This window comes from Dicentrarchus labrax, unplaced genomic scaffold, assembly GCF_905237075.1.
Source record: "Dicentrarchus labrax unplaced genomic scaffold, dlabrax2021, whole genome shotgun sequence".
In the NCBI taxonomy this organism is placed as follows: Eukaryota; Metazoa; Chordata; class Actinopteri; family Moronidae; genus Dicentrarchus; species Dicentrarchus labrax.
In genome coordinates, this window is record NW_026136710.1 from 24,098,268 (window position 1) to 24,112,522 (window position 14,255).

The 14,255-nt window shown below is 39.7% G+C and overlaps 1 protein-coding gene across 2 annotated transcripts in view; it reads right to left on the minus strand.

Moving 5' to 3' along the window:
* The window catches only part of slc27a6 (solute carrier family 27 member 6), a 41,176-nt gene extending 27,388 nt beyond the window's left edge, over positions 1–13,788 (minus strand). The window contains exon 1 of one of the 2 annotated variants that reach the window (XM_051412300.1): positions 13,189–13,788. In XM_051412300.1, coding sequence (XP_051268260.1) covers positions 13,189–13,675 — 487 coding nt within the window. In that variant the 5' untranslated portion in view covers positions 13,676–13,788. The remainder of the gene's footprint in view (positions 1–13,188) is intronic. The other variant, XM_051412299.1, reaches the window with a different exon arrangement.
* Positions 13,789–14,255: the final 467 nt, after the last annotated feature.

Sequence of the window (14,255 nt, forward strand, 5' to 3'; positions counted from 1 at the left end):
TCACAGTAAGTCTGCATTTGTTTCAACCTCAAAACATGCTGTATTATCTTAATACTTATTACTGTTCTGACCTAGACCTGTATTTACATGAGATATAATACAGAGGAAATATGTGATGAGAACAGTGAGGTGAAAACTGAGAATCGTGAGACTGACAATATTGAATAAAACTCAGTAAGTCGAATAAATGGCGCACTTTTTTGCCATTATGTTTGCCTTGCATATTGTAAACTTTGTGTGGGTACTTCACTTTCACTTTATTGCTAGATATTAAAGGTCCAGTGTGTAACATTCCGCAGGATGCAGTGAATTAAGGAGTTATTTCGACCAAATTAGAGTTGGTGAATAGTGGAAAGACTAACAAAGACTGTTTTGTTGAGTTTTATTTTGTTTCTGTCCACTTTGAATGAACATACGAGGATATAGTTAGTTAAAATGAATGTTTTTGTCTATGGAGTCTGGTGCAATATTATAGCTGGTATGGCTGTTTCTGGTTTAACAAAAGGTCTATCTCTGTAGGGATCCTTTCCATTATGTTGTCAGACACTGTCAGTGGCAAAAACAACTACTTTCAGTGGACTGACTTTGACGAGAGTATTTGTCCCCAAGAATAAGCTGACGTTACATGGTAGCCATAACAAGAATTAAGGGTTTATTTTGACCAATGTTGGAAAGACTCTTACCTAAAATGACTGGTTTTGTCAATGGAGTCTGGTTAACCATAGCATCCATTTGTTTTGGTCTTGCTGGTGCTCTAGTACAACATCTAGTGGCAATGAGTTTTGTATTAACCTTTAAATAAACTCACTGCTCACTTTGCACACCGAAGCAGTCTACAGACTGACTCTAAAGGGGGACACTATATTGGTAGCTGACACTGTCATATAATTTATGATAAATCTTGTTAGCTCTGATTTGGTTATAAAACATCAACAGTGAATCCAGCCCAGCAGCTGGAGGGGACACCAATCAGAGAGCTGTAAAGAGAGTGTGTGATACCACTCTCCATCTCTAGTAATAAAATATACTTCTGTTTGCAGGATCCAAGATCCAGCTTTATCCCTGCCACTGTTTTTACCAGAAGGCTGGCTTCAGTAGCAAGTACAATATTCTGTTGACACTTCCTATAGGTTCAGTGCTTACATCTACTCTTATCAGTGTCCCAACTATTCCATGAATCCTTCTCCTGTTGCACTCGGGTTGTAGAGAGGACAGTGTCCCTGACCGACATCATGCTTGTTTAGTTGAGCAGCGTCACATGGCTGCAGCATGATGAATCCTATTAACTGTAGAAGCAGGATTCTTCCACTGAAACATGGGTTGAAACTGAATATGGTTCAATTAAATTTCATATTGTTGTATCATTAAAATGGACAGCAAATACTACATTAAATCATGTAACAAGATATATATATATTTTTTTTAGAAGGAGTGGAAGTTTTTCAGAGACTCCCACATTGAGCACAGATCCCTCACTAGAGATAAGCACTGTTTACACCTGAGGTTGAAAACAACAACATGGACCTTGCAGGACATTTGGAGATTGGAGTTCACTATTGGGCATAATAACAAAATCAAGGACTGCACTGTATCTTTAAACCAGTGGTTCCCAACCTTTCCCCTTAAGGGACGACTAACAACAATTACAATTAACAAGTAGTGAACGCAATAACTGTACGAAGTTTGTGTAAAGCGAGTGATTTGGATGAATTATAGCAGATTATTTCCTGTGAATCAGAGATGAGTTTTCCTGATATTTTTAGGACATTTTTTTAACACTCTTTTTATTAGGGTTTTCAGAGTTTAAAATATAATTAATATTTTGACATGTGTGACATGTAGATATCAATGACACAGAAATACACACGAAAAGCGGCAGAAATGGAAGAGGATGTCATGTAGCTCAGTGCTGTCTTCCTATTAACACCAGGTTAGTTTGTGGGAAGTGTTGGTTTACTTTTTGTCAAAGTAATCTATAAAGGGCTGCCAGATTTGATGGAATTTGTCTTCACACCCTCTCAATGAGAATTAAATTTGTTATAGCTGTAGATGTTGCATAACATCTTTCAAAAGGGTAGAGTGAGTCGGGGCCGAGCCTTCTTCCAGTTTAGTAATATCAGTCTGCGTGCTAAAAGAGATGTAAATGTCATCATGTTATATTGAGAGTTGGATAACACGAGACCAGGTTCTTTAACTCCAAAGATAGCTGTCAGTGAGTTAGGATCAATCACTCTTCCTATGATGTCCGAGAAAGATTGGAAAATGTATGATGCAATATGATGCTATTCTCGGACAGTGCCAGAACATATGGGCTGATGAGGCTGGTAATTGTCCGCATCTGTCACAAGCAGGATTTATATTTGGATACATTCTGCAGAGCTTTACCTTTGATAAGTGTAGTCGATGAAGTACTTTAAACTGTAAGAGACCATGTCTCATGCAGACAGAGGAGGAGTGCACCAGTTTCAGGGCTTGTGTCCAAAGTTCATCAGTTATGACTGCTCCCAGGTCATTTATCCAGGCTGTTTTTAGATGATCTAAAGATGTGGCACAGTTCAAACATGAGAGTGCATTGTAAATAGTAGAGATGCCTCCTTTTGTCAACGGATTCAGTAAGAATATAGAATCCATTGGTGTACTTTCTGGTATGTTAGGGAAGGATTTTGTGTTTTTTCTGACAAAATCCCAAAGCTGCAAATGATTTGAGTGAGGTAGATCAAATTTAGTTTGTAGTTGTTGGAATGATGGGAATTCATCCTCAATAAAAAGGTCTCAAAAGGAGTGAATCCCTTTACTGTACCACTCATGAAACTTTACATCTGAGAGAGAAGAAGCAAATAAATGATTTGCAATTACAGGAGCCCGAAGTGAGCCAAAATGCCACCCAAAGTGCTTTCTTATTGAAGACCAAATTCTGAGTCTCTGAGTGCGAGACTATTGGATAGTGGTGGGTAAAGCCGAAAAGAGTAGAGCTGATAAAGAAGCTGGGGAACAGCACTTTTCCTCAATGTTAAGCCAGGCAGGTATATAATCTTGGGGCCAAAAGGAGAGTGCCCATAATTCAATTCAATTTCAGTTTTATTTGTATTGCGCCAATTCATAACAGAAGTTATCTCAGGACACTTTTCAAATAGAGTAGGTCTAGACCGAACTCTTTATAACATTAATTACAGAGACCCAACAGTTCCACCATGAGCAAGCACTTGGCGACAAGGGCAAGGAAAAACTGCCTGTTAAAAGGCAGAAACCTAGGACAGATCCTTCGGCTCTAGGTGGGTGGTCGTCTGCCTCAACCAGTTGGGGTGAGAGAGAGAGAGAGAGAGAGAGACACAGAGAGAGACACAGAGAGAGACAGAGAGAGAGAGAGAGAGAGAGAGAGAGAGAGAGAGAGCGAGAGAGACAGACAGACAGGTGCACAGCAACAACAGTAAGTAAGTAAGTTGCATGCCCAGTAGTAGAATTTGAAGTGAGACAGACCCATTCCCCCCTCTGACTTAGGTCTTTGCAAGAAATCCTTCATAATCCGGGGCATCTTTTTATTCCAAAATGTTTTTTAAATTTAATTAGATTAAATTAATTTATCTAGTTTCTTAAAAAAGACATTATTAATAAAAATTGGAATACTTTGAAAGAGAAATAGAAATTTAGGTAGGGTGTTCATTTTAATTATATTAATTCGTCCAGCCATTGAAACAGGAAGATTTGACCACTTTACAAAATCCTGTTCTGTACATTCTAGAAGTTCTGCAAAGTTTTAGTGATGATGACCCCTAGGTAACGAATTGATTAACGACATAAAATGGGAGAGAGCTAAATGATTGTCACCGGGCACTATCATTAATGGGAAATAAAACGCTTTTGGAAAGGTACCTTGCCAAAACCCTCTAGAATAGACAAGATGTTGGGAATGAATGTCAAAGGATTGGTGATATACAGTAATAAACCATCTGCGTATAACGACACCTTATGCTCCCTCTCTCCCCTAGTGATTCCAGTGTAAATATCTGAAGTACGTAAAGATATCGCAAGCGGCTCAATAGCCAGAGCGAAGAGAAGCGGAGATAGAGGGCAGCCTTGTCTGGTGGATCGACTTAAAGGGAAATATTCTGATCTGAACTTGTTCGTGTGAACAGAGGCTAAGGGTGAGGCATAGAGTAGTCTTATCCAGGGAATACATTTTGTGCCGAATCCAAATTTTGACAGAGTCCCACTCAACCCTGTCAAACGCCTTCTCTGCGTCGAGAGATATTAGCACTTCAGGACTATGCGAATTTGGGCTGGAAGAATAGATAACATTTAATAAACATTGGTGGGAGGAGACCTGTTCTAAGGGATTCATTAAATACTACAAGTAATAAAGGAGAAAAAAAGTTTTATAAATGTTTTGTAAAATTCTGCTGTGTACCCATCTGGGCCCGGGGCTTTTGAGCTCTGTATGTTACGTATAGCCTGTTTTATTTCTTCCAGGGTAATGACTTCCTCAAGTTTGGTCTTTATCATCTATAGTATAGAAGGTATATCCAATTTATTGAGAAAGTCATCAATTAATGTGGGGTCACCGGCTGATTCTGTAGAATATAATTTGTAATGAAAATTTTTGAATTCGTCATTAATTTCTTGTTGATTTACCATTAATAGTCCAGAGCTAGTACAAATCTCTGTAATTAATCTAGAAGCTGCTGATTCCCTGATTTGGTGTGCCAGGACTTTGCCTGCTTTGTCACCATGTTCATAAAATCTATGACGGGTTTGTGTTATTAAATTAGTTGTCTCCAACTTCGTTGTTGTTTTCCAGAGACGGTGTGTGTGTGTTACGGTGTGTAAATTAACTTGATCTACGTGCACCGGAGTTAGCGATAGAACTACTGTGAGAGAGAAATAGTCAAAGTGCAGGGATTCATTAGTTTAGTAATATTGTGTAACTATGACGCTCACTAGGCTGTTTTGTGGAGTCAAACCGCGACTAATAGAAGTTTTCTGATCCATATATTTAGTGTTACTGCGGTACTGGTATTACTGAAGATATAAGGGCAGGTCCAGTGTAACATCTCATACTCATATCATCTCCTATTGTATAATAAACAACACTGAGGCTCACTGCTAAATGTCTGTTCTTGCACCGGGAACTTGTCACAACATCAGTTACAGTCAGTACATGTCCTGTGTGTGTGTATCTGCTGCCATCAGCTAGACATTTGTGTTGGTAACCTCAGACTGTTTCAACAACACATCACTACAGTTAGCTGCAACAAGGGACCCACCTGAGACACTGCTTTTATTATTTTAGTTTATAGCTTAGCACTACTTTGAGCTACAATGAGCGGTTACTTATTATATTATACTATATATTATATGCTGCCTTACAAGTAACACTGACTCTGCCTTGTTTTACAGGTGACCTGAGGAAGCTCAGGTGTCCCTGGACCCATCAGAGGACAGAGACAGCAGCAGCATCAGGACAGTCTGGGTATCCAAAGGAAGATGCATCAAGATGAACACTGACTGCAGAGTTCCAACGCTGAGGTGGAAGTGGGAAGGGCCGGAGCGTCATCCGCGTCATAATGCCGACCAATCAGAGCAGACTGGGCTATTCGGGAGGGGGGCCTTAAAGAGACAGGAGCTAAAACCAATCAATTCAGACAGAGGCTGAAAAGAGGTGCTCAGCTATAGGCAGTATGAGAAATGAATGTGTTTTTTGAACATTAAAACATCTAAACCTATTGTAGTAGAGCCACAAAATACAATTATGAACCTGAAAAGGGGCATAATATGTCTCCTTTAAGCATGTTTTTCGCTAGCCAATGTCTAAAGGTCCAGGAAATGGTCAAAAACAAACGTGCTGCTTGGCCAAAAAGGAGCTCTGTGCATCTGCACTCGATTGCTCTTACTGAACGACCTTGACCCGTCTGTGACCTTAAAAGTTGAATCTTGTGGTTTGAGATTGAATTTAGAGAACTGAATTTGAATTGAGAGAACTGAAAGTGAAAGTACATAAAAAGTTGAATTTTTAGAGAGTAAATTCAGATTCATAATATTATATTCAGTTTCAAGTTTATTGGAATTCATTTTCAAACTAATAAATTCAAATTCAAATTATGCTATTCAGATTCAGTTTTTCAATACAGTTATTCAAGTTAAACAATACAAATTCAAATTATGCAATTCAAATTCAGTTTTTTAATGCAATTATTCAAGTTGAGCAATTCAGATTCAGTTCTAAATTATTCAAATTCAGTTTCTACTAGAGTTGGGCGGTATCCAAATTTTGATACCGTCAAACCTCCTCCCTATTTTACCGCGGTATACGGCATTACCGTGACAAATTAAAAATTATGACGTAAGGCTCAGACGGCGTCACAAAACTGTTGGCTTGTGCCTACACCGTTCAGAAACTGAATACCAAACACTAATACTGAAACAATAACAACATAACATGCACAATATTAACAACTTTTATTAGCAACAAATAGCAGCTTATAAAAAAGTGCAAATACAACAGTCAAACAGAATTAAATTAACATAAACATCCAGAACAGTTTTCACGCACACAAATCAATTAAATTAAATCACAGCCCGAACAACTTTTAATAACAACAAAGAGCAGAGTAGCGGTGCTACTGAGGGCCGGAATGCAGATTAGATTATGATTGTTTGGGTTAGGGCGAGTAGTCGCATTTCAATACACACGACTTACTCTGATTGTCCATTCTGGTCTTCAAATCGATTCATTCTCCTTTGCAAAGCCGAAAACTTCTCCAAGATGTTATCCATGTTGCGGTGTATAACCACCGTCAGTGCGCTGACAGCTCTTTCCAAGGTGTTTTCCATGTTGCGGTTTATACCCACAGTCTGAGCGTTAACAGCTCTGCTCATCAACAGCTCCATCAATCATGTCGGGCAGCTTCATGGGGCTTTGGACTGCTGACACCCTGCTGCTGCTAGCCTGTTATCATGGTTCCAAATATGTAGAGATCCTCGATGTCCTCTACGGAAAGAATCGCCAGGCACACGACCCTCCACTTCTCCCAGGAGTCCATCGTGTAACCAGCGGCAAACGTTCCTTCGGGGCAGACCCCCGAACCCGAGCTTCTCGTCAAGAAAATTCTGTCAATTGCGTTGAGAGACCAGTTGACCAATTCCATGATTTAAGTGTGGAGAGCAATGCTGGGAGAGGCTCCTAAAAGTTAGAGACAAGACAGGACGAGACTTGAGAAGCAAAGCAGGAAAGACAAGGGAGACGGGAGGGAGAGAGAGATGCGTCCGCCTTTGTTGAGAGCAAGGACAGAAAAAGTCCAGTCTTCTTTCCAATATTGCTAATTATAGACCGATTTCTAACCTCCCCTTCCGCTCTAAGATTCTGGAGAAACTAGTCGCCAAAGAGTTACATAACAATAGTTTATTTGGGGATTTTCAGTCAGGATTTAGAGTTCATCACAGCACGGAGACAGCTCTGGTTAAAGTTAATAATGACCTTCTGATTGCTTCAGACAATGGACTTGTCTCTGTACTTGTATTATGAGATCTTAGTGCTGCATTTGACACCATTGACCATGATATTCTTTTACAACGACTTGAGCATCAAATTGCCATTAAAGGAACCGCACTAAGCTGGTTTAAGTCATATTTATCAGATCGTTCGCAGTTTGTGCATGTTAACGATGAATCTTCAATAAATACTACAGTTAGTCATGGAGTTCCACAAGGTTCTGTACTTGGACCAATACTATTTACTCTATATATGCTCACTTTAGGCAACATTATTAGGAATCACTCCATTAACTTTCACTGTTATGCAGATGGTAGGCAGTTATATCTATTGATCAAGCCAGATGAAATTAATCAATTATCTAAATTACAAACATGTCTTAAGGACATAAAATCCTGGATGAGCTGCAATTTTCTGATGTTAAACTCAGAAAAAAAACGAAATTCTTGTACTTGGCCCTAGAAACCTTAGAGACTCACTTTCTAAAGATATAGTTACTCTAGATAGCATTACCTTGGCCTCTAGCACCACTGTCAGGAATCTTGGAGTTATCTTTGATCAGGATTTGTCATTTAATTCCCACATAAAGCAAACCTCCAGGACTGCCTTCTTTCATTTACGTAATATTACAAAAATTAGACACATCCTATCACAGACAGATGCAGCAAAACTAATCCATGCATTTGTTACTTCTAGGCTGGATTACTGCAACTCTTTATTATCAGGTTGCCCCAATAAGTCCATTAAAACGCTCCAATTAATTCAGAACGCTGCAGCACGAGTACTGACAGGAACTAGAAAAAGAGATCACATCTCTCCTGTACTAGCTTCTCTGCACTGGCTCCCTGTAAAATTTAGAATAGAATTTAAAATCCTCCTCCTCACCTACAAAGCTCTTCATGGTGGGACCCCTTCATATCTTAAAGAGCTCATAGTACCCTATTACCCCACTAGAACACTATGTTCTCTGAATGCAGGGCTACTTGTGGTTCCTATAGTCTCTAAAAGTAGAACAGGAGCCAGAGCCTTCAGTTACCAAGCTCCTCTCCTGTGGAACCAGCTTCCAGTTGTGGTTCAGGAGGCAGACACCCTCACCACATTCAAGAGTAGGCTTAAGACATTCCTCTTTGATAAAGCTTATAGTTAGGGTTGGCTCAGGTGAGTCCTGAACCATCCCTTAGTCATGCTGCTATAGGCCTAGACTACTGGGGGATTTCCCATGGTGCACTGAGCTCCTGTCTTCCTCTCTCTTTCTGCACTCATTCATGTCCCACTAATGCATGTTACTAACTTCACTTCTTCCCCGGAGTTCTTGTGCTTTTTCGTCTCGCAGGTTCTCATGGATCCTGGTGGAGCCTCCTGCCATGATCCTGCTTGACTGCCATTGCTAATATCACTATATTATATTATATTAGTGTTATTATTATGAGTATTATTATTGCTACGGTTACTGTTGTTGCTGTTGTCACTGCTCATTGTCCCCCATGTAGTTGTTGCTGTCTGTCTGTCTGTCTGTCTGTCTGTCTGTCTGTCTGTCTGTCTGTGTCTCTCTCTCTCTCTCTCTCTCTCTCTCTCTCTCTCTCTCTCTCTCTCTCTCTCTCTCTCTTACCCCAACTGGTTGAGACAGACGACCACCCACCTAGAGCCGAAGGATCTGTCCTCGGTTTCTGCCTTTTAACAGGCAGTTTTTCCTTGCCCTTCTCGCCAAGTGCTTGCTCATGGTGGTACTGTTGGGTCTCTGTAAATAATGTTATAAAGAGTTCGGTCTAGACCTGCTCTATTTGAAAAGTGTCCTGAGATAACTTCTGTTATGAATTGGCGCTATACAAATAAAATTTAATTGAACTGAATTGCATTGAATTGTTTTTAACGAAAACCAAATAAAAATACCTGAACCAATTAAATAATAAAAATACACACACACACACACATACACACACACACACACACAGTGCGAATAGGAAGTGACGGGCTCCAAGCAGTAGGCCGTTATTTCAGCTCTGGCTCGGTCCTCTACAGTGCCGACGGGACCTGCCACTTCATCGGCTTGTTTTTGCAGGATACTTCCCAGAGTCATCTTTTTTCGTGGGGGTTCGGGTTGCGCCTCTCCCTCTTCCATTCTGATGGCCACTGGACCTGCTGGTGCTTGCCCCTCTAAGCTCACGATCTCAGCCTGTAATTCAGCCTTGGTCTCAGCCAATGCGTTGTCATCAGTCTCATATCCTCCACGGTAACGAGGGTCGAGGAAAGTGCATTTTCTCATTAATTTGCGCACTGAATCAGATTCATACTTGGCCTCCAGCTTTGTTAGAATTCCATTTTTTATTGACTTTGTTAGCTTGAGGTCGTTTTCTGACACAGCCAACACATTGTCCCTGCAGAGCTGTAGTATGGGGAGGACAGAGGAACTGGTCACATAATTTTCTCCTGACAAAATATCAGTGAAGTCACCGACTGGTTTCAGTGCGTCGTGAACAGCTTTCAAGACGTCCATGTCCTGCCAGGTCAGGGACAGGCTGCTCCTTCTGTCATCAGACAGGACGTGTCTGATCGCTTGGGCCTGCTCGAGGATGCGCTCCACCATTGCCAGTTTGGAGCCCCAGCGAGTTGTGCAGTCCTGCTGATGGATGGATGAATGAATTAATGAATGAATGAATGAATAGGCATAAATAAACAAATAAATGAATGAATAAATAAATAAGCCCATTAATGTATATTATTCCATTCTATTCTTAGTTACGTCATCTAACCTTAACAGATTCAGATATTCAGATACAAATTCATGCTTACCGTTATGAGACTATGTTCTGGGAGTCCCAACTCCACTTGCTTCTTGTGGAGTTCACGCTTTCGTTGCCAGCTGTGTGAAAAGGCCCCAACAATATTACGGCTTAGTCCGAGGGCGCGCTCGGTTTTTTGCCTCTGGTCATGCAATGCATTTGTGACAGCCAAGTTTAGATTGTGACCGCAGCAGTTAAGCCACGGCCAATGCAGGGACCTGATTGCGACAGAAGTGTTGGCAGCGTTGTCAGTGGTTATGGCTGAAAATACGTTGTTTGGAGGCATTTGGATTCAAGTTTCCACTCAGGTGTAATGGTGTGGACAGTCAGGGACATATATCGTGTCATTTTAACTGACAACCACATGTCAGTTGTTAAGGAATAACTGTCTGCTTCTGACAGCAGCACTTGAACCTTGTCTTTAACTTTATTATATAAATGTGGGACGGCTGTTTGTGAGAAAGGTTTCCGTCCAGGCAGCTCGTCCTTTAAGGACATGGTAAAGGTCCTAGATGCCCACATCTAGGACCTTTACCATGTATTAATTAACTAATGCATGACTCATGAATCAATGCAGGATGTATGATAAATTCCTGTTAACAGGAGATTAACAAATAATAAGGTCACTATGACTTTTTGTGATTAGTTAATAGATCATCAGTTAAGGAATGTTAATTCATACCTTAATTGATATGCAACCTACTGTAGATAAGTTTATTTCAAGACCTGACATTTTTTCAGCCTCTCTGATTTTGGTGAATTTTGAGCAGATGATTTGCTGTTTAGGGAACCTAATTCTCTGTCTGTATTATGTATTTTTTTAAATAATTTTTTAACAATCATACATAATCATACGTAAACTTTTTTGACATATTCCGTGTTTTTTTGTCCCTGACACTTGGCCATTGTTCTATTAGACAATTGACTTTACTTTACATTTATTACAGAAGTGAACCAAATGCTGAGATGTCGCCCTACTCTGTATAATTTTAACATTTTCTTACACACCTTAAAATCTAGAAGGCCTTGCGATCCTCCTGAAACTTTGACGACCCCCAGTGGCGGTCCCGGCCCCCAGGTTTGGAACCACTAATATTAGAGGACAATGATCAGACTGCTTTAAGCTCCAAAACACAACAACACAAAGAAAATAAAAAAACATCTTGTGTATGCCACTAAGTTGTAAATGTGTCAAAAAGGCATGGTCCTGAAATAAACTTTTATGTTATCTAATGGGTTGCATATCAATTAAAGTATGGAGTAACTGTAAGTTAACATGCCTTAACAGATGATCTATTAAGTGTGAACTAACTCATTTGTTCGTGGTGAGCAACAGGAATTCATCATATTTTCTGCATTCATATTTTTTGCATTTTTTCTACTTCATATATTTTTCTCTCCCTGAATTCCTTTGTTCTCTATTTTTATCTGCTACGGCCAACTGCAGTGTGGAATGGGTTGCTGCCAGGGGTGAGGGTTAATAGTTAGGTATTGTTATGGTCACATTTTAGACTCAGTGATAGCCTTAAGTTCAATGAAAAAAAATATTTATTTGGAAAATAAAGAAAAAGATTTGGAAATAAACCAATGTATTCATTTCTATTGCCACCTTTAGATATTTCTATTCAACACTTTACTCTGCCACAGTAATGTTTTGAGTTCAAATATCTTCATTTGGGGGATTTTCAAAGCAAATATTGATATGTGATTGTTTGTGATTAAATCAGAACATATTTCTGCCACTCCTTAAAGTTTCTGGGCTATGGAAGAGGATTAGGGCCACATTTGAACATTTTATTTGAGAACTCAAATACATTTTTCACATGTGGCCCTAATCATCTTCCACACCACCCTCCAGACACCCCATGAATATTTCTCTAGAGCCGCCCCTGCAATCTCAAACGTAATGTAATGGACCTATTGTCACCACTTAAATAAATGCATGGTTGCAATTTAAAACTTTTTTATTTACTGGTTTAGGTTAACCTTTTACATCACAAAATATATTTTGATGAAATTGTGTTGACATAAATAACAACACTAGTCTGACCGAGGTTTCTGCCTCTTAAAAGGAAGTTTTTCATTGCCGCCGTCGCCAAGTGCTCTCTGTAAATAATGTTATAAAGAGTTCAGTCTAGACCTGCTCTATTTGAAAAGTGTCCTGAGATAACTTCTGTTATGAATTGGCGCTATACAAATAAAATTGAATTGAATTGAAATAGTTGGAACAAGTTAATATTTATGAGTAGGCTGATCAACTTACAAACTTTTTGCAACCAAGTATTAACTAAGAGGTAATTTAAAACACCTTGTAGAGGACATGCTAATTTCCCTAACTAAATGTAGTACATTTGTTAAACATAATTTCATTAGAAGTTGCCATTATTTTGTTGAGCCTAAACATTTGTTTTTATTTTATATAATATGTGTTACCCTGAATCTGAGTGAGATTAAATAAAGTTCATTTTGAAACAAAATATTAACCTATATATTATTATATTTGTCATCAGATATCATATTGAATAGATCAGTGGTGTGTAATGGTGATAACAGTTGTGAAGCTGACAGTGATAACAGGTGAAGGTATGAAAGCCCAAATAGATTCTGTAGGTCATTATAATGAGAAACTTTCACAAAATATTGACTTAACACAATTATTTGTATTTTTTTATTTACAAATGTATTTACAAAAATTATTATTATTACTTAGCATCTCAAAAATATTGACTTAGTATCTCAAAATAATGAGAACGTTTCTCAATATGTTTGACTTATCTTGTCTGAAAATAATGACTTTTTGATACTAAGTCTTTACTTTGAGATGAGATGAGCTGCTAAGTTTCTCATTATACTGATTTACAGAATATTTTTTTCCCATCACACCGGCGGACATGGGCTTTCATATGAAGGTGAGAGCTTTACCTGAACCAACGATGAGAGTTTTGGCTCCGCAGCAGTTGAAGCAGTGCAGCAGAGACTTCGGTTTGATGTTGGTGTTGAGGAAAGCAACCGAGCAGCCGACCTTTGCCAACCCGAACCACACGCACAGGAAGTCGGGCTCGTTGCTCATGAGCAAGGCAACGCAGTCTCCTTTCCTCAAGTTCGCTCTCTCCAGGAAAACATTGGCGAGTCTGTTGCTGCGCCTGTCCACGTCCCGGTAGGTGTGGATGCTTCCGTTGAAGATGACGAACGGCTTGTCGGGGATGAGCTGCGCCTGCTGGATGAACCGGTCCAGGACCGTACACACGCTGGATGTCAGCTTGAACACCTCCAACTTCACGCCGTACCTGATCACCTTCAGCAGAAACAGGAGGTCCCTCCAAAAGTACGGGAAGCACAGTTTCTGTAAGACATGAGCGGAGAAAAGACCCGCGGCCAGGGCTGAGAGCCACCCCAGAGACAGAGCCATGCCTGCGGCTGTGAGACAGAGAGATGACGCGGTGCTGACGGCTGGAGACACTACACACACTCTTACATGTTCCAGGTGACACACAAGGACTGTCTGCGTGATGTAAGCCAACAACTAGTGCACAAACATTAAGTGACCTAACATATGACCGGAACATGAGAAATGCTGTCTTCAAAATAAAAGCGGGCAATTTCAGCTTTCCCACTCTTAAGAAATCGCAGGAGTAACAGGACTACAGGACAGTACTATATAATTTACCAGTAGGTCTAGCATTGACACATTTAACTCCAGTTTTCACACAGCGTATCCTACCAACAGTACAGTTTCAAATAAAATAAGCAGGTTTATGTAATTTCATTTATTAATTTTCCAGGATTTTTGTTCATTTTAATTCATTTCCAGGTGTGTCCATGACTGTTTTTTTTAGGACAAAGGAACCCTAAATATACCATGAGGACATGATGTAATGCCAAAATAACACTAGTCCTTCAAAAATAATATTATAAAATTAAGTATGGACAAAAGTGATAAATAGGCTATATATAGGTTTAAAGGGAACACTGGAGCCCTAAAGAATGCC